Here is a 25002-nt window from a genome sequence, read left to right as displayed (position 1 = left end):
ACCAAATAAATGAATCCAAAGATAATGGTGTGGAACCAAAATATTACTGTTTTATTTTTTCCAGTAATTTATATACTGCTTGTTAAGCATTGTCCAATGAGTTTAGATATAGGTAGGTAGCCGTGTTGGTCTGCCATAGTCGAAACAAAATACAGTATAAAAATTCCTTCCAGTAGCAGAGATCAACTAAGCTCATACCAATAACAAACTTGGTTGGTCTCTAAGGTGCTACTGGAAGGAATTTTTTTATATTGTCCAACAAGGTTTTCTTAGTGGGGCACAGCAAGAGAGAGAATCAGGTAGACTTCAATTGTAGTGCTGCAAGCAACTAAATGCATAAAACTAATGACTTTATGCAAGAAAGCTTGTGCCTGCAAGCACCCCAAGATGGTGTTTAATTAAAGCATTGTATTAGTAATTGGCTAATCTTGAAACTGTTGCATACTCTGCCAATACTTACAGGTGCTTTGACTGTCATCACTGGTTTGTTCCATGCATGATGCAGCAAATGAGTGTTGCTTCATATAAATGTGATAGGCAGGCCCGGCTCTAGGTGTAGTCCCGGTGGCGTGGGGCGCCGGGCCGGCAGGGGGGGGGGCGCTGCGAGGGCGCCGGAACGATCTCCGCGCCTCAGCGCCAGGGCGCCCGACCTGCTTGAGACGGCCCTGGTGATAGGGAAAACATAATCTGTGGGATGTTACTACTGTTTTAGAATTCCTGCCCTTCAAATTCTGACAGCTTCCCCTGCTATGTAGCAACTAGGCCCCTGAATTCCTAATGGATGAATTAAGGCTGACTGAATTAAAACCCTCCCTTAAGGAAACATCAGGAGATTTCCTACGGTAACTCTCCTACAAGTAGTAGTATTAAGCACTCATAATTAGAAGTGTGTTTTACAAAATCCTATTGTGTTAGTGATAGTACCATGAAAGATACATAACTGTTGTTGCTATTAACAACCAGGGACCTGAGATTAAGAAAGAGAATTTTGCTGGAAGCTACACAATGAGTCCTTGGGAGAGGCGGGACTTTAACTGAACCTTCCCAGAGCATATTCCAGTGCTTCAAGTGTAATGTGAGCAAGGGATGTATTCAGGCCTGGCTCTAGGTGTAGTCCTGGAGGTGCGGGGTGCTAGGGCGCCGAGCCGGCAGGCGGGGTGCTGCGTGGCGAAGCCGCGCGGAAGCCATGGTGCGCGCTGCGAGGGCGCCGGAGCTATCTCAGCGCCAGGGCGCCTGACCTGCTTGAGACGGCCCTGCATGTATTTAGGTTTGTTTTCATGCCTACTGGCATGTGAACAGACCTAATACATACATTCTACGGAGAGAGAAGATGATGGAGGTGGTTTATGAGCATTATGAGACTCTGACCTTTTCTTCCTGTTTGAATTTATTGGCAAAGGTTTCATTCTGACACTTACCAAATCTACTAAAGTCTAGTAACTCTGATAAATACCAGAATCACAGTGCTCTGCACCCTTGACATAAAAAACTGCCGAGAGCCAAACCTTGTGGATTCTGTGACCTTTGTGTGTTCTACTGTGCATCTAGAGCAGGCATCCCCAAACTGCGGCGCTCCAAATGTTTTGGCCTAAAACTCCCATGATCCCTAGCTAACAGGACAAGTGGTCGGGGAAGATGGGAATTGTAGTCCGAAACATCTGGAGGGCCGAAGTTTGGGGATGCCTGGTCTAGAGCAGTGATTCCAAAACTTTTTTGGGCCACTGCCTCCTTGATTCCATAAACTGATTCCCAGTGCCCCCTACCCTACCATATTAAAAGCATTATTCGGAATAGCAGTTTGCACACAACACACTAAGGAAGATAATAACACAATAAAATTCAAAAAGTAACAATTAATTGAATATTTATTAAAAATCCAGTTTAAGCTATTTAGTTTAATTCAGTAGAATTCATGAATTTGCTTTTCAAAGTATGATAGTCATTTAACAAGAGTCTTAAGAGGTACCACATATAGTAACTACTGCACTGTTCAGTAACTCATCAATGCAATGGATGGGCTTGATGAAGTGATACCAGTTTCCAAATGTCTGGTTTAAAGTCACTTAACAGGAGCCTTAAATCACTGTGCTTAGTAATCTGGAGTTGATTCCTTTGCTTGGTGACAAGTTGGATGGCCACACTAAAACCATGTTCCACCAAATATGATGTTGCAAATGCAACAGTGAGTTTCTTAACTACTGTCCATAGTGCAGAATAGCGATCTGAAATTTCCTTCTGTAACCAAAACTCTTTGTACAATTTCTTAAACTTTGACTTCAAGTCAGAGTCATTTTGTAGCTCGGTTAGTTCTTTCTCTACTACCCCAACTTCCTCAGTATCTGAAAATGGATTTATCACCCAAATCACTCAAACATATATGCAGTATATCCAGGTGGTAAAATAACCTTGCAGATCATAATTTCTTATCCCACCTTTCTCTTCTACGGTAGCTCAGACATATTTGGAAATTGGTGTCGCTCGAGACGGCCTATAATTGTGCTTGAATAGAGCTAACAAGAAATATTGACTTCCCATTTGTATCTGTTTCTCTTTGCCTTGCAAATAACAACTCTTGAGCCAAACGTTCATCTTTTATAAAGCGCACATATGCAAGAAGCAATGATTCATTGCCTGGCAGAATTGTCTCATCCACAGTAATGTGAATTCTGTTGTCCTCAGTAAGCTGCACAATGTCTCTTCAACATTCTCAGCCATTTCATCTGTGCGTCTTTGCACTGAATTGTTGCTGAGAAGAATAATCTTAATTATATGGCGTGGTGACTTATGCAAAACAGTACTTAGAACCTCACCAACTACTGGTAGGAGGAGTTCTTCACCAGCAGTATTTGGCTTTCCAGACTAGGCAATCAACAATGAAACAATCAACAATACAATGTGAGGAAGGTGTTTTGCTCTAGTCCGTAATCCCACTGCCCCTCAAGGTATGGCGCCACACACTTTGGGAACCATCAGTCCAAAATGTGCTCTTCATGTGATTGGAAGCCCTGGGGCAATCCATTTCAGTTTGTTTAATCTGCTGCAGCATTCTAGAAATTAACCAGATTGTCACGGTATGAGGTTCTTAGAAGCAGTTCACTGTCTCCAGATTTATGGACAGTGTTAGAATCTCAGCTATATAAGCTAATCACCAAATGCCACCTTAAACATAGGTTGCGGTCGCCAAACCAGAATGTCTAGGTGCTTTTTCCCCCAATGGGATTAATTTTTTTTTTTTGTATTCATATTATTTCTCTACCACTTTATATTTTAAAGGAAAAAAATCTCAAAGTGGTTTAAAACACATTAAAACATCAAATAAAACAATCCAGAATAATGTAGCAATGGTTAGATCCAACAATGAGACATGAGACAAGGCTGAGTTCCACAAAGACCAACCCCAGGCAGAGCTGGGGGTCTGTATTTATTAGCAGCAGCTTTGACAGGTAAACATTAACTCACGATGTAACTTCCAGCCAATCACAGAGCAAACCTCATGCATAAACATGTACAGGTACAGGTCACTTCCTGCCAACACCCTAACTTCTCCGCCATAGAGGAAGTGGCTAGTGGCACATCTCTCACATCCCATACCTGTCCAGGGTGGATAAAAATCAATGATTTTTTTAAAAAAAATCAAAAAAATCAGATTTTTTTGATTTAAATCGGATTTTTTTGATTTAAATCGATTTTTTTGATTTAAATTGGAATTTTTTTAATAAAATGCTTTTTGAGGAAAACATATTACCATCCAAAGGTTATTCCATCATGAAATAAAGATTAGTTTTTTAATTATGTAGTATAAGGTTGTATATGTTTAATTTTGGGGGTAAATAAATTCCATTAATCCATTCACAATGTCATGCTCTTCCAGAGGTTTTTGTAAGATTATTGGGCAGTTTCTCTGCCTACAAGATATTATCACAGGTGCTTGGTTTACTTTTGCAGTTCTCAAAACTGAATTTGACTCAACAGAGATCACATGCCTCTTCTTCACAACAAAAATGTTATAACATGAACAGAGTTGAGAAAAAGACCTTAATCCTATTGTTCTACAAACCTATGAATACAGAAGCAACCCCTTCAGTGCTAAGTTTCAAGAAGTTCAGTGAATAGAATAGAAACAATATTTTTCTGATTGTTTGGAGTGGACAGTATTTAAGTTTTTCATGTGTAGGCTGGGCTGACAGTCTAAGTTTCTTAAAATATATATTTTTTGTTTTTGTTTAGCCAAATTAGTTAACAAACATGGATGTTTGTTTAAGCAAATAACATTTGCTGAAATGTTATTGTTTCAGTTGAATAAATCTACCCTGTTTCTCATATTTTAAGACATACCCATAAAATAAGCCATAGCAGGATTTTTAAGCATTCAAGGAATATAAGCCATACCCCGAAAATAAGACATAGTGATAGGCGCAGCAGCAATGCCGGCCACGGCAGGAGGAGGAGGGAAAAAATAAGACATCCCTTGAAAATAAGCCATAGTGTGTTTTTTTGAGGAAAAAATAAATATAAGACATGTCTTATAATATGAGAAACACGGTATTTAAATTGTTATTATTAAGGTAATGATTATTTTTCTCCTTCCTAAGTACAACAGTAAAGTTGTCCAAATATGAATGATTAACCTATTAAACTGGGGATAAAAAAACTAATATGAAAAGTTGTTATTCTAAAAATCTTCATCTACTTGCATATTAAAGTTATACCAGCAAGAATTAGTCTTTATGATTTAAATCAACTATGATTTAAATCAAGCCTTACTGACTAGTGATTTAAATCGTGATTTAAATCAGTTTGATTTAAATCAAATCCACCCTGTACCTGTCACATGTCCCTCTCATCAAACATCCCCCTCCTCTCAGTCTTGTGATCCTCAGTAACTTTCCAAACTCCCCATAAGGATTCATTGTGCTCTTCTCACCTCAGCATGACCCATCCCGGTCTTTCCCTGTCAGGCTAGATCCAACCAGTTCGAACCAAACCTTTCCAGGTGCATCCAGCCTCCCCCAGCACAGTTGACCCATACCTCACCTTCCTATCTCTCACACTGTACTGGTTTGCCAGTATTACTCTAGCTAAACCTAAGGATTAGCGGGTTTGCCACGCTACTATCATACACCAACCCCACAGAATAAAACAAATTAAAGCTTCAAGGAAAATATTTCAGATCCTTCTCTAAGTGACATTTTGCTTTCCCCATATTTATTTACTGGTACCTTCTTAATTTATATAGCTGCCCCATAGCAGGTACCAGGGCCGTCTCAAGCAGGTCGGGCGCCCTGGCGCTGAGGCGTGGAGATCACTCCGGTGCCCCCACCCTCGCAGCGCGCAGCATGGCTTCCGTGCGGCTTTGACGCGCAGCACCCCCCCTGCCGGGCCGGCGCCCTGCGCCACCGGGACTCCACCTAGAGCCGGGCCTGGCAGGTACTCGAGGGAGCCAGTGTGGTGTAGCGGTTCAAGTGTCTGGCTAGAACTTGAGAGATCAGAGTTCAGAGTCCCACTCAATCATGAAGCTCACCAATGAAGTTGGGCCAGTCACTGCCACTCACAGGGTCATTGCAAGGATTAACTGAGAAGGGGAGTGAACCATGTACTCCTTGGGGGGGGGGAGGTGAGATATAAATGCAATAAATAAGCTCTTCTGCTAACCTGTTTAGGAAACCTGGAGAGGCCAACCAGTTGGAGATGTCAGTCGCCAACCTGGCATCCAGAAATCTCTACAAGGTCATGATTGGACCCATGCCAGTCGCAAAACATGCCTGGTGTCTGGCTAATTTCTAACACTGTTCAGGAAATGAGGCAGTAGGCTTGAGTTGGAAGTCTTCGTCTTCTTTGGCGATCACTCGTAGCCAAGTAAGATTGTCTTCCATAAACACGGAGTTGGAAGTACAGTGATGTACACAGGCCTCTTCTTCAATCCTCAATCTTTATGTTGACTCCAATCATAGTAAACCTGTTCATATTGTTGACTCCAGCCATAGTAAACCTGTTCATATTAAAGCCTCTGTGGCATTTTTGTGCCCTTCTCATTGTGTTGCAGTCTACTTGAAAGGGATATTGAGGTCACCTGTGTGTGTTTTCTCCCCTTTGCTTGCCCAGAGCACCTCCACTCTAGCTGAACTCTGCCTGAGTGTTCTGTTCAAATCCTTCAGAAGCAGGGCAGTATAGAGGGAGCTCCAAGAAGAATTGAGCAGGAAAAATGGTTCAGGTCCTGGTGACCACAGCAGGAAAGGGTCTGACTCACTTAAGAGGCTTTTATTTTAATTTGTGATGCAGCCATTTAATAGATTCAAATAGGTCACCTAATGTACTAATGGCTTCAGCCCTATTTCTAGCTATTTCTCGCTGTGATTCTCAGTAATGTGGTTTGCTTTGTTCCCACTTCACCATTTTATTTATCTGTCCCCCTTTAAAGAAAATTGGTTAAAATAGCATACACACACACATATACATATGGGAATGGGGTGGATAGACACCCCCCCCCACTTATGCATTTCCCCATGCTGCTCCTCATCTCTGCTCCTGCCCAATCTGATTCCTACTCTACCCCCATGTTACCGCTACTCCCAGGTAGCTGGGACTAGTAGTGGCATAAAGTCATGCCTGCAGTCTCCCTAGAGTTGCATGCATCTCACTTAACAAGCCACTGTATTAGCTGCATGCTGAACACTGTTGCTGGCACCTGCAGGCAGTTCTTGTCTACAGGCAGCCAGCTAAGTTACTATTTTCAAGCCTCATTTAAATAATAATAACAACTGCAGAAGGAGCATTAGCTAAAAAGCAGTATTAGTGTTGGTGTGACTTGTCTGAACAGGGAATGAGAACCTGTGAACTTCCCAACTTCCATTTGTCTCTGCATGTATGGCCAATGGTCACAAATTATCGCAGTTATAGGCCAGCAATATTCAGTTCCCCATCTCTAAGGTAGAAAAACAAATAGCAGTAGCTAGTTGATTCCATTAGTGTTTGTTAAATGACGATGGTCTTTGACTCTCATGCTGTTGTAGTAGCAATTAACAGGGTAACTTGATTCTTCAGCTACGGTTGTTTTATTTCTTGAAGTTCCAGTAATTGTATGGAGATTGTTGTTAGGGTAATACCTCGTTATCTAGTTTTGGATTTGTGTTGTCGAGCTGTTGTTTGATTCCAGACCACAAAAGGGAAGGGTGGAACATGAACGCCAACGTTTTCCAAGTTTTCCACCCAAGCCTAGGGTTTGCTTGGAATTTGTTGGTTTACCCTCCATTGTGATGGAAGATTAGGGGTTGTTATTTGCATTTATTCTTTCCAGATTCATCTAACATATAGACTTGTTCAGAGACGAGTGGCTGTGAATTTAAAAAATTGAATTTGTGACCAAAAGCTCTGGAAAGTACGGTTGCGTACATACCTTTCCCTTGACTTTTAATGGTATTACATGAGCGAAAATGGAGATGTACTGGACAATCTCACATACTGGCTTCAACATAGATCCACACTAGGCAACCATGGACAGCTTAGGTTATGAAGCAGGCTTGTTTCAACAAATTGGCACCAGAGAAGGGAATGCATGAGATTGAGACTCGTAGCAGCTTGTTCCTATGATTGATTGATTGATTCTGTGCGCTTTCCATTGAAGTCCATCCCAAAGTGGCTCATAAAAAATAAGTATCAGCAGCAGCAGCAGCAGCAATAAATTTAATAATAGAACACAGAACAAAACATCTCATCCCAATGAGATGAGACCATTAAAAGCTGGTTTTACAAAGTCATATAATATAATTAAGAATTAACAATAAAATGATTATAAGCATAGCTTGCATTATATGCAAATGCAGGCATGGACAGTTTATATATTTAGACTAATGAAGAAGGGTCTTTCTTCATTCAGCTGGTAGCATTCAAAGCCCAGTGTCTGCTAGAAGGTGCTTGAGTTTGATTGCTTCTTGATAAAGAGTGCATTTTATAGTTATGCATTGTAAATAATGATAATTGGGCCTCATGGAGCAGGCGGCCATCATGCCATCATTAAATGGGATCCCAAGGAAGGTTGGAGGTCTCTAAACAGAAGTGGTGGAATGAATTACTTGAGAAGGGAGACTGGGGGAAGTAATCCTCATCTCTTAGCTGGGAGTTGAAGCCTTGAATGGGCTTACTTCTTGTTACTTGGGGACTGTTGCTGGAACTGAAACCAGGCATCTAAAATTCCAGAGGAACAAAATAGGCAGCACCAAAGAAGAGAGAGAAATGGGGCATGGGGAGAAAAATATCCCTCAAGAGGTACACAGAGAACAGTTTGTGTAAACCTGTTACATTTCAGATATGAAACTCTTGTTCAAGGGCAACTTCTTACACACTGGTGCTTATGAACACACTTAAATGCTCTTCTAGCTTGTAGGTTCTTTTACCCCACAGACTAGGGTCAAAACTTTTGTGCCATCCTTAATGTCTGAATGTGTCTGGGATGACTATTCCAAGGCTGTCAAAGGGTGGCTACAATCTAGAGTTTATAACTTTTGGAGTACTCAAAGTAATAGAACTATAATCAGGACTGAGTAGAGCCTGTTCTTTTATCAATTGTTCCAAGAAATGCTGAAGCTTGGATAAATCATAAAAATTAAGCCAGTTTTCTCCCAAAAAAAGGTGTGTGTATGCGTAATTTGTTCTTTTGCATGCATAATTTAGCACTTCATCCTTTCTGTAAGAAACATAGTGTGCCAAACTTATTGCTTTTCCACCCTAGGAGATCAGTTAAGTTAAGAGATGGCAACTGTCCCAAGGCCACCCTGTACATTATAAGTGGGCATTATAGGCCTGGATCTCCCCAGACCAAAATCAGTTTTCTTCTTGCCACCATTCACCGGCTCTTGGGTGCTAGATCTGGGGAGAGGCGCAGGAAGAACAGAAGACAAGGAAAGCTACCCCGCTGACTGCTGTAATCGCGTACCGTATCTCCCCTTGGGCTTCTCAGATTTTTAACATGCATGCATTCTTTCAAGCCTACTTTCCCAGAACTCCAAACTGGTTTTGTTTTTGTTGTTCTAGCAGTTCTGCTGAATTGTACAGTACAATGCTGAAGCAAGAGCCACATTAACAAATGTCTTGCACACCTTTTAGTTGACGGCGTCGGCACACATTGTTGACAGCCTGCTAGTTTTCTGAATCTCTCATGTGTAAATTTACTGAGAAGGCATCATTTCATCAGGCTTTCCATTTCTCCTGCCACAAATAGAAAGTCTTCTGAACACTACTAAGAAAGGGAAGAACTTTCTTTGGGTTTCTGTTGCAGCCCCACATTGGTGCAATTGTAGAGGCATTGCTTGCTTGATAATTTATTTTTTATTTGAACTTGTTAGTCACTTGTTACACTCTAGGCAGAGGGATTATGGGTTCAAAATCTTATTACTCTCTCAATGAAATGTGCATGTAAATAGACACTTATTTTGGATAAGTGATAGGTGCCTGTTTTAGTTGAGTCAAGAATGGAAAATTCTAGTTGAGCTGCTGAGTATCTGTACTGTGGGTGTGGGGTGGGGAGGGGATCTGTTCTGCTGAGTTCCTGTGCTCAGTGTGGAATCCAGGCCTGGTTCCCCCTTGCCCGCCTCATAACTAGATAAGTACATACAGTTGTACCTTGTTTTGTGACTGGGATCCGTTCCGGAGTCCTGGCAGCTAGCCAAAAAGCTCGCAGGGCAAAGTGCTGTGTCTGCCACTGCGTGCGGAGCAGTTTGCACTTTTGCGCATGCGCGAAGTGTGATTTAGCGCTTCTGCACATGTGCAAGCGGCAAACCCGGAAGTAACCCGTTCCGGTACTTCCGGGTTTGCTGCGGACGTTCGCCAAAACGGACGCTAGACGAGGCGGACGTTCGCGGAGGTATTACTGTAACTGGTTAAGTACAAAATGGCCTATTTCTCTAACTGGAAAAGTGTGAAGATTTAAATGCAGTTGGCTTCTTTCAGTGGTACTTGGCAAGAGAACTGTTTCAGCAAGATTGTCACAAGTGGATAACTGGGAATGGTCTTTTGAGCAGAGCCCTTCTTAAGGACAAAAGCAAATGAGACTGAGAAAGATGAGAGCTTATTAAGTGCTGGATTAACTTGCCAGCAGAATGACAAATAATTGCTCTAGTTTTCACAAGTTTTACAGGAGAGCTCCATGGGAGCAGGCCTGTCTCAGGCAGAGCTAGGAGAAAAGGTGCTTTCATGATTAGCTGAAGGAAGTCAAGCACCAATTTAAGCCTCCCTCCTGGAAAAATCTTTGAGGTAGCTGTTTCCCATTTGATATACTTTTATATTCCCCCTGGAGTGCACAGTACAGCTCTTGAGTCATATCGATTAACTTATTGCACATTTTATTTGGATTCGTGCTTTTTTGCTGTGTTCATGTTTAAATATAGATTTGTGACTCCACCCCTGGGGTCCTTATGCTTATAAATGCCAAAGAGTCACAATATGTATAAAAATTGGACTTGTCCAAAGAGAGAAATACAAGCAGTAAGTGTGATACAGTATTCTGACTAAATCCAGCAACTTCACCATAATGTTAGGCCATTTTGCATGGTGCCTGTACTTGATTCCAATATTGCAGAATAAAACTGAAGCTTAGTTTGCACACCAAGTAGGCATGTGAAATGACTTTATACTGATTCACTCCCCTCAGGGCTAGCAGCTCACCAGACTTGCTGCTCATGTAGCCTGGTAATTATTACCTAACGGTGGGCAGGCTAGGAAGAGGTGGAGAGAGAATTTTTTTGTCCTTGTAAATCAGCTTCAAGGCCACAGACGTCCAGTGACTTGAGGCTGGGTGCATTAGCGGCAACAAACTGGGCTTTATATGTCAAGGCTAAACCATGAATTTTAGAAGTGATCTTTCCTCACCAGTTTTCCTAGTAGAGCAACTTGCTCGCTCTCCCAGCTGGTGGTGAATGAAGATTTCTTGGACTGAGATGCTTGTCTGGCCTCTTTATAGTATTGGTTACTAGATGTTTATAGCAAGAGCTGCTACTGCATGTCAAGGCTGGCATTGTTGTAAGAGGGTTTTCCCCCCTGACATGAGGAAAGCAAGTGTTTGTAAGATGCAGCAGGCAGGCCAGACTGGCCTGTTCCTCTGTGATGATTCACTGTGAGGCAAAATTTATTTTATTGGTCTCATACACCTTGAAGAGAGGAGAATTGGCGATCAATGAAGTTTTCTTACAATTCTGTCTGGGGTAGTTTCTCCGTTTTTCTTAATTGGGAACGTTTATGTATGCACCTTTGATATCCTGATACACAGTGTTCAAGGTTTACCAGGGTGTTGCCCTGTGTCTGCAAATGTTTGTTATCTTGGGTTAAGGACTGTACTGAGTGTTTGTACTTGCAAGCTGATTTGTGGGGTCAAATTGTTCCTTTGTTGCTTGGCAGAGAACAGCAAATGCTCTCTCTTGCTTTATAAGGTATGCTTTTTGTAGTTTTTTTATTATATCAGCTACTAAAAGGCTCAGAGAAAGAGCATTCTTTCCCAAATACATGTTTAACAGATCAGTCTCCAACCTTTCTTGAAAACAGTGAGAATATGCTGCGTAAGTGGCTGTATTTTGAATTTTCACTATAGTATCAATTTGCTTCCCTTTAGCTGAAAAAAATGCTTCTTTTCATATGCTCTGTGATGTCATTCACACTGCAAGACTGTGGAAAGTCTCCCCGTGTCACATTCTGGAAACGCTATTCAATTGTGATTTAAAAGTAGAAGTTGGAGAAATGAGGCCTTCAGACTTTCTGAAATTTTGTCCCATTCCCATAATTGAAGCTACCGTAGATGTGATACACAAAGTCTTTCATTTCCTCCACGACCCACAGTTGTCATCCCTGTCCTCTAGTTGGGATGCAAATAGCTGTGTGCTATATTAATAGTTTCAGATCTTTGACACCAAATGTTGTGGAACATCTGCAATTACAAGGTGTTTCCTGGTAGATTATCCAGGGCTTGTGGATGATCCTCTGGCAGTGCTCTCTGCCAAAGCTGTTAGTGCATTATGAACTTCTGCATCATCAGTCCACCATGCGTGTGCAATGACGCTGGTGTGATGGCACTGGGGCCTCTCACGTGCCAGGCAATCCTTACAGCACAATCCTATGCATGTGCACTTGGAACTGTTCTGTTGAATTCAGTGGGGCTCACTTCCAGATAAGTGTGCGTAGATTGTAGCCCAGGCATCCCCAAACTTCGGCCCTCCAGATGTTTTGGACTACAATTCCCATCATCCCTGACCACTGGTCCTGTTAGCTAGGGATCATGGGAGCTGTAGGCCAAAACATCTGGAGGGCCGCAGTTTGGGGATGCCTGTTGTAGCCTAAGCCCCTTTTCTTATCTCTTTCTCATGGCTAGCACTTTCTCAGACTTAGGAGTAGACCCAGGCTGCCTCTTGCCTTTTATTTCAGTCTACATACAGGTGCTTCTTGTTTCCCAGACATGGTTGCTTTTCAAAGCTGCTACGTGAATTTTGCATTTTCAAATGGTTGTTGGGTCTTCGTGGCTAAAATACATAAGACAAACAAATGTGTTTCATTTAGAGGAACTTGGTTTCTGTGTGGATTCAATGCTTCTTTTCTACTGTGGTGGAAGGTTGGAAGACTGCCTGAACCTTCTTTCCCTGAGAAGGCGACTTTCTGTCACAACATTACAAGGTCGCGTCTCTCTGGGGAGGGATCCCTTATTGTTCAAACTTGTCTTACTTCTGAATGGCAGTCCATGATTATGAGCTGATTTTGAATTACTTGCACTCCCCATCTCCAGTTTGGGCGTGAAGACAGTTAGTTGACTTCCTTAGCTACCTTTACTATTATTTAACAGTTTGGATCAGGACAAGAATACGTCATATGGAATAGAACAGATTTGCAACAATATCCACTAGTGGAGAGTAGAAATTGCCTCTGGGAGGCTAGGTATATCAGTTTTCGTATTACACATGCACACATCCCATAGGGCCATATATCTCTCTTGTCTCCCTTCTAATATCCAGTCAGGGGTGGGGAATGTCTGGCTCTTCAGCTGTTATTGGACTCCAGCTCCTGTCACCCTTGACCATTGTCCACACTGGCTGGGACTGATGGGAATTGAGATCCAACAGTATCTGGAAGGCCACAATTTTCAACAGTCTCCACCTGTAAAAGTCAGTGTGGTTCTTAGCTTCTGACTTGGTTCTGTTTGACGAATACACTCTGATTTGTTAGATTCCCATTGGTTTAACAACTGGTTTCTGGTGTCTGCTTTTAGAACTTTGTTCCATGTCATTGCTGCCTGTTGAGATACTGTGCCACCTGAAAAAGCATTTGTTTTTCAACAAACAAGGAACAGATACTTATTTTGGGATGATTTTGGAACTTTCAGGCTAGTTGTAAACATACTTACCAGAGAGTATGTTCCAATGGGTGGTATACAGTGTCCTACTTGGAGCATATCCAGTTAAATGACTGGACATGGCTAACTTAGATCCTTGAATTTCAGTAGGTCTCTCCTAAGTAGAACTTAGTTTCTTCCAAATTCTTTTGGTTGTTTCCAACTTCCTTCTGAGTAAGCACGTTAAGGATTGCATTGTGTATGCAATAACTGACTGAGCAAATAAAAATGTAGCTCCACACTTCTAGTCCAGCAATAATCACTTTCAGATAATTATAAGTCACTCTGGAGACATTCCATTCCAGTATAACAATTCTGGTTTTGCAATACTGTATCTGAAAATGTCCTTGGAGAAAGCAACTGTGCGTCTCTGCTTCCCTGATTAGCTACGTGGACGGTGTCCATGCTGTTATTGCACTAAACTTGTTCTATGAAAACTGTTTGTTGTAGCAAGTTAGCTAGAGCCTTTGGTGGGGATGGCATTATTTATTACATATTATATTTTTCCATTGTGGACCTCAAAAGCTGTGCACGTGAGGTTCTGAAGAGGTCTTCCATCCAGCCACTGACCAGACCTGCTTAGCTTCAGCAAGGTGGCTGCATCAGGTGTCCTCAGACCATGCTTTGGGACATGTCTAGAGCAGGTGATATCTAAAACTGATTGTACAGGAATGGGAGCATTTTCAGTATGCCTTTCATACTCCAAAAAGTCCAGTTTGACTAGTTCTCTGTTCTGCTTATCATGTTGCCTGATGCAATAAGTACTGCAATGCTAGCTGTCAGGTGTGGGTATGATAGCAAACTTCCCTTCTTTCTCATAAAGCAGGTATGGGATGGAAACTGCCAGAAAGCAGAGCTGAGCAAATTGAGATTGGAGTTGAGGCTAAACTTGGTTAATAGAAGAATAGAGAAGCTCTTTAATTATAGCAGCATGATTGACATAGATAAACAGTTTTCCATTGCCCTCTGCCATTCAAACAAGGACTTAACCAGAGCCGTCCTTCCTACCGGGCTGACTGGTGCGTTGCGCCAGGGCGCCAGCCTCTCAGGGACGCCCCAGCGAGTGGGGGAGCTGCGCGGCCCATGTGGAGGCGAGGCCGGGGCATACTGCAGAAAGAGCTCCAGCCGCTCCCAAGCCCAGACGGGGGGGGGGCAGCGGGAGCAGCGCCCGAAAGGGCTCCTTGTGCCATGTGCTCAGTGGCACTTCTTAATGTATATAGGATGCCCGGGGTTGGGTGTCATGGATCTCATCTTGCAAAGGGAGAGTACCCTGTTTGGGGGTTCACGTTTGGAGCAGGGGCATACTTTGCAGACCATGGGGGAAGACAGCAAAATCTGAAGCAGGTCCTGTGAGCTCATATAGTGTCAAAAGGCCCCGAAGAGTTTTAGCTTCTCATCAGGGAAGGGGCATCAGTCATGAAACGAAATGAAATTACTATTTTACAAGCCTGAAACGCACTTAAAGGATTGTATTTCTCAGCAGAAATTCTAATCAGTAGCAAATACCGAAGTAGTTTATTAAATGACAATTCCTGTGGCATATTATTAGATGCACAATATAAATGAGATGAATAAACAGTAGATAATTGTATCCAAAGTCAAATTACCTAGCCGCAAGGTCGACATAGGAAGTTGATCCTAATATGCATTTGCTTGTGTTAAATTTCGGCACACCACACACCACCCCCTCCATTACCAGATGCTTCCCCACCACCACTGTTCACTGGCCTAGTCTTCTCACCCAATGCTGATAGGATATGTCCAAAGTGATTTGCTTTTTCACACTGTCTCTCTAGCCCCTTGGCTGCCCTGAGCCTCTTGTCTTCATAACACCAAGATTGTGATTCACAAGCACATAGTCCACTGTCCCGGGGGCATGAAACAGACCACCCACAGCTTATCCAAATAGTGAAGTCTCTCCAGCTGTGTGTGCCTCCTGTGCTGCTCATTTTCAGCTCTTGCCCGCTGCCCAGGCTCGCCCCTCCTGAAGTGTTATGGCATTGTCCTGCTCAGAACATGGAGCTCATAGCCAGCATTCTAAAATAGTCTGCCATACCCACCACCACTTCAATTCAGCAATAAAACGCAGGGGGAAGCACCGGGACACACATAAACACCACACTCAGACATAGACCTGTGAATCCCAGACCTGTACCTCGAAACTCAGCACAAAAAGAAGTGTGGATGAGCCCTGGCAGACTTGCTGTTATGATTCTGTTCATCTTAAAAATACAGCATGGAGTGTGGGCGCAAAGGGGTTGCAGAATAGGAGAGATGAGGAGGCATGGAAATGGGGGGTGGGGTGGCCTGTGTGCAAGGGGAAATTGAGAAATTGAGGAGAAGGAAGAGAGGGAGTAAAAGGAGTGGAGGTGGAAAGGGGGCTTGCAAAAAAAAAAGGAAGGAGTGGGAGGCATGGGGAAAGGGTTTGAAGATGAAAGCAGGGACATGAAAGGATCTGAAGAATAGGAGGGAATGTTGGATTCATAATTGAGCAAAGGATGAAATGGATGCTTAGTAATTTCAGTGTGGGGGAAGAGGAAAATACATGAATTTACCATGCAAGTGGGGTTGCACAAAGGAAAGGAGAGAGGAGGCATAGACATGGAGGTGAAGGTGAAAATGGGTGCAAAACAGGGCTGTGGAATAGAAAAGTAGCTTTAGAAATGTGGCTGGGAAGGGGGCAAGCAAGGTTAATACCGGTAGTTGCATGGGATGGGAAGGGGAAGCTCCATGGGGTTAATGTGGCAGGAATGGTAGGGAGCTGGAGAGCAAAGCAAGCAGAGGCACATCCCCTAATATTTGTGGTTTTTGGTTTTTTTTTTAAAAAAGAATGGTTTCTGAGGCAGAACAATTTTATTTGTATTGTCTATGGTAATGTGGCCGGTGGCATATCCAGGGTCTTTCTGACTTCGTTGGGCCCTCGTGTATTTTTCACTGCCTTTTCTCAGTCAGTGCTCTAGTTTGGCAGCTGGATTCCTCCAAAGAATTTTCACTTCGTCACAGCTGGTAGTTTTATAGCCTTGTTTTCTTCTCTGCTCATTGTCACAACTCTTTTAAACAAGTATTACCAGTTACTCTTTTTAATTCAACCTGTCCAGTTATCATGTTTGTGTTCATTTATGTGGTTTTGGGCTGGGCAAGTGGAGCATTCAAAGCACCTTGAGTGTCTTAATTTAAAAAGACTTAGCACTCTATTAACATGTGGCACTAATTCAGAGGCATCAGTTTCAGGCGTCTTGGATTTAGTACCCCAGATGAACTATGTGTACACACACACACACACAGAGAGAGAGAGAGAGAGAGAGATTGTCAGAAAGAAAGGATACCATATCTCATTCCCATCCATTAATTCAATTTTGGGTTTGAATTTTGAGTGAATCATCGGGTATATCAGCATTACAGCTCATGAGATCTGATTTAAGCTGGTGTGCAATTCCTTCCCAGTTCTGAATAAAGCAACCATCTTATGACCGGAGCAGCACCCAGTGTCCTGGAACACAAATTATTAGGCTGTAAACTCAACTTGATGATCGCTGACCTAGGATGAAGATTATTAGGAAGGAAGAAATTAATAGAGGGAGGGTGGGTGGGTGATCCTAGAAGGAAGAAAGAGCAAAGAAGCCTGGCCGCACGTCCCAGCCTCTTTTCTTTGCCTTGACTCCGCCTCCCAGCTGGCTGTCCATTGTTCTTACCTGGCCGGGGGCATGCCAAAGCCTACCTAAGCAGGTGGGTGGCACCCGCCCCAGGTAAGCCTAGCTCGGTGCCGCAAACCCCGCCCACCCGAGGGGAGGGGGGGGCGGAAATTGCTGAGACAGGAAGCGCTTTTGGTCACTCCAGGGGGAAACTTCTGCCACTTAGAATCTTAGAATTGTAGAGTTGGAAGGGACCCAAAGAGTCATCTAATCTAACTCCCTGCAATGCAGGAATCTCAGATAAAGCATCCATTATTTTTAAAAAATAATTTTATTAATCTATATTTTCAAGATAACCTGTAAAAGAGAACCATAAAACAAATATAAAACTGATCAAAAACATCAGAAACAAAAGCAATAATCATAGCAACAGTAAAAATACAAAAAAACAGTAGATATAAAACCAGTTAAAATCCTGGGCAATTTTTTTTTCTTTTTTAATGTCTAAAATGTGACTCTCCGGGCATCCATGACAGATGGCAATCCAAATTCTGCTTTAAAACCTCCAAGGAAAGAGAATCTGCAACCTCCCGAGGGAGACTTGTCAGTTTATTAGAGATCAGAGTGTGTTTAGAAAATGGAACTGTTTGCTCTTGTCATCCTGCCCCCCCCCCCAATGCCATGGATGAACTAGTGTGTTGCAATGAGGGAGATACGGTGTGGGATAAGGTCGGTTGAACTGGAGTACTGAAGATCATTTTACTGCAGAAGAAGCATTTTTTGTTTTCTGTCATTTTGTGCAGGCTACCTCCCCACTGAGGTATGCCTTAGACTTCCTTATGCCTTAGACTAGAGATAATGACTGTAACCCTTGTTCATCAGCAGCATTTATCACATAGCTGATCCTAGAAAACTTTGACCCGTTTTTGTTTGTAGCTTGTCTGGCTCAGAGGGCTGACTCCATTTTATCTTGGTGATCATCACATGCTCTCAGGCTGGCAGTGACCCTTTACCAAGAGTGGGGTCTGCCCCTCACTTTGTCTGACTGGCTATTGCCTAGGTCAGGGGTGGATAATGAGTGGCCCTCCAGGCAGAGTTGGGCTCCGGCTTGCATCAGCCCTAGCCAGCATAGCTAGAGTAATCCAACAATATCTAGATGGGACACAGTTTCCCCATCCATGGTCTACAACAGTGAGAACAAACTTTGGCCTGTAGGTCTGCCAGTCCCCCCATCTCTCCATTTGGCCTTACAGACTGTGATCCACCTCCACCCACCCAGGTTTGTTTGCTCAGACATCACCAGAGCAGTGTAGGTTCCAGGCAGAGGTAATCAACCACCACACTGTGCCCGTAATGTATGAATTAGCCCTTAGTGAGCAGTGCTGGAGCACAAACAAAGATGTATTGACATTGCAGTTCTGGGCATTGTTGGCTCACCACCTGCCAGTCCTCTATAGAGAGCAGTCAGGCTCATTATTTATTATCTTTATTGCTAGTATACTATATGTAGTGAGCCTTGCTTCTCTCCCACCGATGACCCCAAAGTATAACTTTTGAAGAAGTGTGAACACCTGCAGTTCTTGGTTCAGCATCCAAGGCTCTTGATAGTGTTTTTTTATAAAAAAAATTAGTTACCGACTGAACACTTAATGAGGGAGAATGCAGAGCGTGTTCCGATTAGAGAGAAGCACATGTTTAATTTCATGATGACTGATACGCCTGACTTCTGTCCCATCCATAAAGTGGAAATGTCATGTTAGGGGACTCATCCGATCCCTTTAAAACATTTCAGACCCAGCTTTTGAATAAAATGTTTTCAAAGTACGGCATGTGCTTGAAACAGTGATAAAGCAGCAATTCAGCAGTATTTTCTAATGGCGGCAAACTCTTCCAAAGCACCTGGTGTCTAAATGATGTTAAATATGACACAAGCTGAGCTGATAAGGGGGCAAATCGCCATACTTGAAGCACCAGCACTGAAAAGGTCCAGCCCCGGTAAATGCTGCCCCACTCGCCTGGTTCACCTGACATCTCCATATGGGAGTATGCCATTTTCTTAAATACCCTGGTCTCAGACAGTCTGAAATGAGGAAGGCAGTTGCTCTGTGGGCAGAGCATATGCTCTGCATGCAAAAGAACCCAGGTTCAGTCTGCAGGTTGAGCTGAGAAAGAGACCTGTCTTGGGAGCTTTTTCCAGCTAGTATATGTAGACAGCTAGATGGAGCCATGGTCTGATACTATTCAAGGCAGACACCTATGTTCCTACTCACTCCACACCTTTCCTCTGCACCTCCGAAACCTGGAAGCTAACTGCTCCACCAGGTTAGGGGTACAGTTCTCCTAGTGCCTTAAAAACTGTTCAGAGGGCTCCCCAACAGGGCATGTGAATCACAGCAGATGTCTTGTGCAGACAGTAAAGTTAGACTCTGCTTATTGAAAGTCACAGAAGACGTTTACACTGGGGCAGTCAGAGGCATTGGTTATCACTCCCCAGCACAGGAGTCTGCCAGTTATTCTAATTGCATCTAGTAGTTGCCTCAGTGATAATTCAGAGTTTTTCTTCACCTTTCAGAGATCTTGAACGATGTCATCCGCAGCATGAAGAAGGAAGGAGAATGGAAGGTAAAAAGTGTTGCTGCAGCCCAGAGCACTACATGTGTGGGGTGAGCTACACCTAGTCTGTCTACAACAGTGATGGCCAAGCTTGGCCCTCCAGCTGTTTTGGGACTACAATTCCCATCATCCCTGACCACTGTTCCTGTTAGCTAGGAATGATGGGAGTTGTAGTCCCAAAACAGCTGGAGGGCCAAGTTTGGTCATCACTGGTCTACAGGGTTCATATTGCCTACAGATCGGTGATCTCTCAGCCTACTAATAAAAATTACCTGCATTTCTACTGGGCACTGCATAGTTGCTTAATTCAGTCAGACCATGGCTGTGCTCACTTAATCTGCAATGTAGCAAGTGTGTAGTTATTATTTCGGCCATGCCATGTGTTCATTTGTGATCTTCCGTGGCAATTAGCATTCCTAGAACTCCCCATAACTTTTGCTGACATAAGAGGGTGCATTGCCAGGTCAGCCATGAAATTACGGGCTGTCAACAGACCAAAGAGGTTATTGGAATTACAGTAGCTTTGCTCCACTGGTTCTCCAAGGGCTTGTCGTGACTTCTGTAGAGCTGACTTCCAATTTCTTCCTCCAGAAAGGGAAAGTATTGGATCTCTCTGTTGCCCCTGTAGACTGCAAATATGATGGAGAGAGAGAAATAGATCCCTTTTTGCTGTGCCTGATGATGTGTTTTAGCAGCTGAAAATCTTGTAAGGGTTAGAAAGCAGACCTTGGAGTTACCCCCTTCCCACACCACAAACATCAGGAAGCTGGTTTATGAGACTCTGTACATCCTGAATTGATATGTGCTGTAGAGCTTTCTCTGGTACAAGTGAAAATGCCATTAGCACCTAGAACAGAGATGGGGAACCCATGTGTTCCATATATTATTGGACTCCAACTCCCATCATCCCCAGCCATGGTCCATGCTGGCTGGGATTAATGGGATCTTGAGTCCAACCCCATTTGGAGAGCCACCAGTTCCCCATCTCTGCCTTAGAAAACCACCCAATGCTCCCATAATCCTGAATGTAAGAGCTGGTGGGGATTCTGCGTAAGGTTAATTCACTAAATTGTCCTCTCTTTGGGATGCTTTAACCAGCAGACCTTTTTACAAGCAAAATATATCTCCAGTAGTCCACAGCGGATCCTCCAACCCTATCCCATTAGCTACTCTATGCTGGGGCCACTTTCAGCCTCAGACTATGTAAGAATTGAAAGTTTTCCATGCTCATTTCTAGAAAGAAAGCAGAGTCTAATAGCTTATAATGGAATTGGGTGGGATAGGATAGGTGGGTTGATAATTCTAGACCACAGGAAGAAATGGTATGGAGCAAGCATGAACTTGTTGATTCTGCCATGCTGCCTTTTTAGTGGTGTGATTATTATTTTAATTTTTTAAAAAAATCTCTCTTCTCAGTTAAAAATGGCTTCCATGTGGACCACCAGATTTGTGTTCACTCCCATCGTTCTTCCCCTCTTTGTCCCTGCAGGTACTTGTTATGGATCATCCAAGCACCCGCATTCTCTCATCTTGTTTTAAGATGTCAGACCTTTTGGCTGAAGGAATCACAAGTGAGTGACTTGAGCAAGAGCCTTGAATGCTCTGTTTTAATCTTGTGAGGCTTATACCACTTTGAGAAACGCCCCTATCCTCTCTCTGGCACTGACACTTCCCTTCCATTCTAATGAATTATATGTATATCAGTTGAAAGTGGAACAAAGTGGAACAAAATGGAAACCTGGAACAAAATGGAAACCACCTCCTCTTGGCACCTTCATGCTTTTAGTTGAGTCAGTGAATCTGGTGTCATCGTTTCCTCTTTCTTTCTTTCTTTCTTTCTTTCTTTCTTTCTTTCTTTCTTTCTTTCTTTTTCCCATCCAAAATTCAGACTTCTGATATACATTTCCTCTCTCCAGTTATTGAAGACATTAACAAGCGCAGAGAGCCCCTCCCCAGCCTGGAAGCAATCTACTTGATCAGCCCCATTGAGACGGTAGGTCCTTAATCTCTGCATACTTGGGCAGACACTGAATTGGCGAGATCCTCCAGATGCTACTTGATAGAGGAGAAATCCCGCAATAGTCACCCAGTTCCTTATTTCAACATGTGGCACATTGGAGGCCTTTAGGAAGGGAGGAAGTTGGTGGGAAGAACTGTGGGTAAGTGGGGCAGGTGTCATTGGCTGCCTGTCGCTGTTTCCTGAAGCGCCTGTGGGTTCCATATAATCCCTAGGCCAGGAAGCCTGCTCCTCCCAGAAATCTGTCCAATTTAAGTATTCCTGGTATGGCTGGAGTATCCCTGTTTGTAAAACCAAGGTGAGGGAAGCTAGCGGTGGAAGCTCAAGTGCAGATATAGCTGTTGCTAACAATCCATTTTCCTTCTGCAGTCTGTGCATGCTCTGATAAACGACTTCAAAGCCACTCCCACCTTCACATACAAGGCTGCCCACGTCTTCTTCACTGACAGTAAGTTCAGGGCCTGCTCCTAATCAAACAGGAAGGCAGGTCAAGGCTTGTTCCGGGAAGGGAGAGAGATGAGCAGATGGTGCGATAGAGGAACACTCCATAATCATCCTGAGAGATTTGGCTTCGGTCCCGTGGCATTTCTGGTCATCGAGGGCATTCCTGGCCTACCTGAAGGCCTTCCTGCCACAAATTCCACTCGTACCTGTAGGTTTTAGACTGTGCTCCGAAGCACATACTGTTGCTTGACATATTATCAACAGGGTTCGATGTGTTTTGGCACAGTGAGTGTTTTGGCAGACTCCAAAAGTATGTCCCCAAGCCTCCCGTTTCACATGGCTTGGAGAGAAGTTGATGCTTCTGCTTGAAGAGAAGAAGTCTCGGTCCTTCTCAGTGCCCTATTTGTGAGCTTCTTGGAACTTCCTATGACTTTTCTAGTCAGCATTGGGGAGAAGTAAAGGAAGACGCTGCCCAGAACTGCTCAGGGTGGCCTACAGTTCTGGGCCCACATGTAACACTGCAACCCTTTGTTTTCCCGCCTTGGTAGCTGTCAGAGTGGGGTGGGGTGGGGGTGTATTACCTAAGGGAACTTGCTGTGCAGTTAGTGTTTGGTGAGGGGAATGGGGAAGATCAGAGTAATTCCTGCCTCCTCCTCCTCTTCCTTGACTTTCAGCCTGCCCCGAGAGCCTCTTCAATGAGCTTGGCAAGTCGCGAATCACCAAAGCCATCAAAACACTCAAGGAAATAAATGTTGCCTTCCTTCCCTATGAATCACAGGTGAGGAGAGGGATGAGCAGAGGGTGGACTGGGTGGACTAGAATCGCTTGCAAATGGAGGGGCAACAGCTCTGTCATTGTAATGTTTTGCATGAGGGATGTTGCCATTGTTAAGAACGTGGCACCACGCACAGGAATTCTTGTGAGGGAGCTTTCTGCAGTGGCCATACAAAATTTGAGGTAGCAGCCTTGCAGTTGAGATTATGTCCCACAGACCTCCCTTAGGAGTTTATACTTTGGCCACATCTTAGTTAGCTGGGAAGGAACAATCCAGCTGGGTAGATCAGACTTACCCAACCTCGTGTGCTGCAGTTGTCCTTTGGACTACAGTTCCCATCATCCCTGACCAATGCCCATGCTAGTTGGGACTGAAGGGAGTTGGATTCCAACAACATGTGGAGGGCACCAGGTTGGGGAAGGATGGAAGAAGCCATATGTGCTTAAAGTTGAGGACAGATTGTAGCTTGGAATCATCCATGTGGCTGGATGCATGCTGTGCCTGCTCCGATAATGGAAGCTTAGCTGCTAAGTAATTGCAGAAAAGGTATCAGACTGTCACTTAAGTGACCATTTCAGCTAGTAGGGACTAGCAAGAGAATTTAGATTTTAATTATTCTGCCGAACTATTGAGAACAGCATCTTGCCGGTCAAGTATACCTCCGATGTTCACTTCTGCTGCAAGTGAATCATCTCATAGTTCATTCTCAGTATTGGGGTGCCAGGACTAGATTTGGGTGGATGGGTGGGTTAACAGCCAACTCGTATAAACTTTTCTTTTTAAAAAACAAAACAAAACTATAGCTATTTTATTAAAATGTTAACTAGAAGTTAAAAGTTTACAAAGAAAAGGGAACTGAGGTTTAGCAATTACTCCTCGCCTTTCATCAAATCTTCTTGCAGCTGCTTATAGAGCTTAATATGCTCTCATCACCTCAAGCAAGTTGCCAGATGAGTCTGTCCTTTGCTAGTTTGTCCCTGTACAGGTGATGAATGAGAGCCCCAAAGAGCTTGAGGGAAGGATGCCAATTGGAGGCCTGTATAGGTCCAGGACCTATTGCAGCACTTCAGAGGCTTCAGAGAACCAAGAACCCAGCAGCTTTTAATGACCTTAAAGTGTTGCACGTTCAGAGTTCACAAATAACCATTAGCTCTTGCCCCGGTGATGGATCGTGTGATGTCCTGGATTATGAGATTATGATGAGATGGATTTTAAGATACAGGTTGCCTTGTCATGTTTGCACCCATTGACATACAGCGTAGGAGGTGATGTTTTCAAACACAGTGATCCAGGGAGAGGCTGTTTCAGAAAGATATTTCTTGGGAAAGGGGCCCAGAAAAATGTGATTTTTCTGGCAGATAGTTGTGAAAGAGCATTGCTAGAGTACTGTGTAGGTTCCTGGGGTCTTCCTCACAGACCACTAGTGTATTATTCCCTTTCTCCCATTTTTTCTCTTTCTAGGTGTACACCCTGGACAGCCCCCAGAGCTTCCACCATCTCTTTAGCCCTTACTGCAGGGAGGATAAGAACAATCACTTAGAAAGGATGGCAGAGCAAATTGCCACGTTATGTGATACCCTCAAGGAGTACCCTTCAATTCGCTACAGGAAGTCAGTACCACTGCATACTGAGGAGTGGAAGGGAGGGGACGGGGAACTTGCGATATCAGGAGGATGTGGACAGAAGCATAACAGGCCATGATGCTTTGCAGAAAAGTTGGTGGGGGTCTTATACCCTGTTTCTCATATTTTAAGACATACCCATAAAATAAGCCATAGCAGGATTTTTAAGCATTCAAGGAATATAAGCCATACCCCGAAAATAAGACATAGTGATAGGCGCAGCAGCAATACCGGCCATGGCAGGAGGAGGAGGAAAAATATAAGACATCCCCTGAAAATAAGCCATAGTGTGTTTTTTTGAGGAAAAATAAATATAAGACATGTCTTATAATATGAGAAACACGGTATTAGGGGTTACACTGAGAGATAACCCAACTATTCCTTACACCAGCTTTTCCTGGCATACTGTTCTCCTGAAGTTTTGGAGTACACTCACACCAGCACAGTACTCCAAAACATCAGAAGAGCACCAGGTTGGGGAAGGCTGCGTTATGGAGTGTGGAAGTGTCCTGCAACTTATTGTTGAAACGGTAAAGAAT

The 25002-nt window shown here is 43.5% G+C and overlaps 1 protein-coding gene across 3 annotated transcripts in view; it reads left to right on the top strand.

The window, feature by feature from the left end:
* Positions 1 to 25002, top strand: part of STXBP2 (syntaxin binding protein 2) — a 37692-nt gene that overhangs the window by 2164 nt on the left and 10526 nt on the right. For 2 of the 3 annotated variants that reach the window (XM_035104793.3, XM_088663120.1), the window contains exons 2-7: positions 19565 to 19614; positions 21095 to 21176; positions 21522 to 21598; positions 21992 to 22070; positions 22741 to 22844; positions 24303 to 24451. In XM_035104793.3, the coding sequence (XP_034960684.1) occupies positions 19565 to 19614; positions 21095 to 21176; positions 21522 to 21598; positions 21992 to 22070; positions 22741 to 22844; positions 24303 to 24451 (541 nt within the window). Of the gene's footprint in view, positions 1 to 19564; positions 19656 to 21094; positions 21177 to 21521; positions 21599 to 21991; positions 22071 to 22740; positions 22845 to 24302; positions 24452 to 25002 lie in introns of all 3 variants that reach the window. The other variant, XM_035104795.3, reaches the window with a different exon arrangement.

Source organism: Zootoca vivipara, chromosome 2 (assembly GCF_965207765.1).
Source record: "Zootoca vivipara chromosome 2, rZooViv2.hap1.1, whole genome shotgun sequence".
Classification (NCBI taxonomy): domain Eukaryota; kingdom Metazoa; phylum Chordata; class Lepidosauria; order Squamata; family Lacertidae; genus Zootoca; species Zootoca vivipara.
This window is presented reverse-complemented; position numbering and strand designations above follow the sequence as displayed.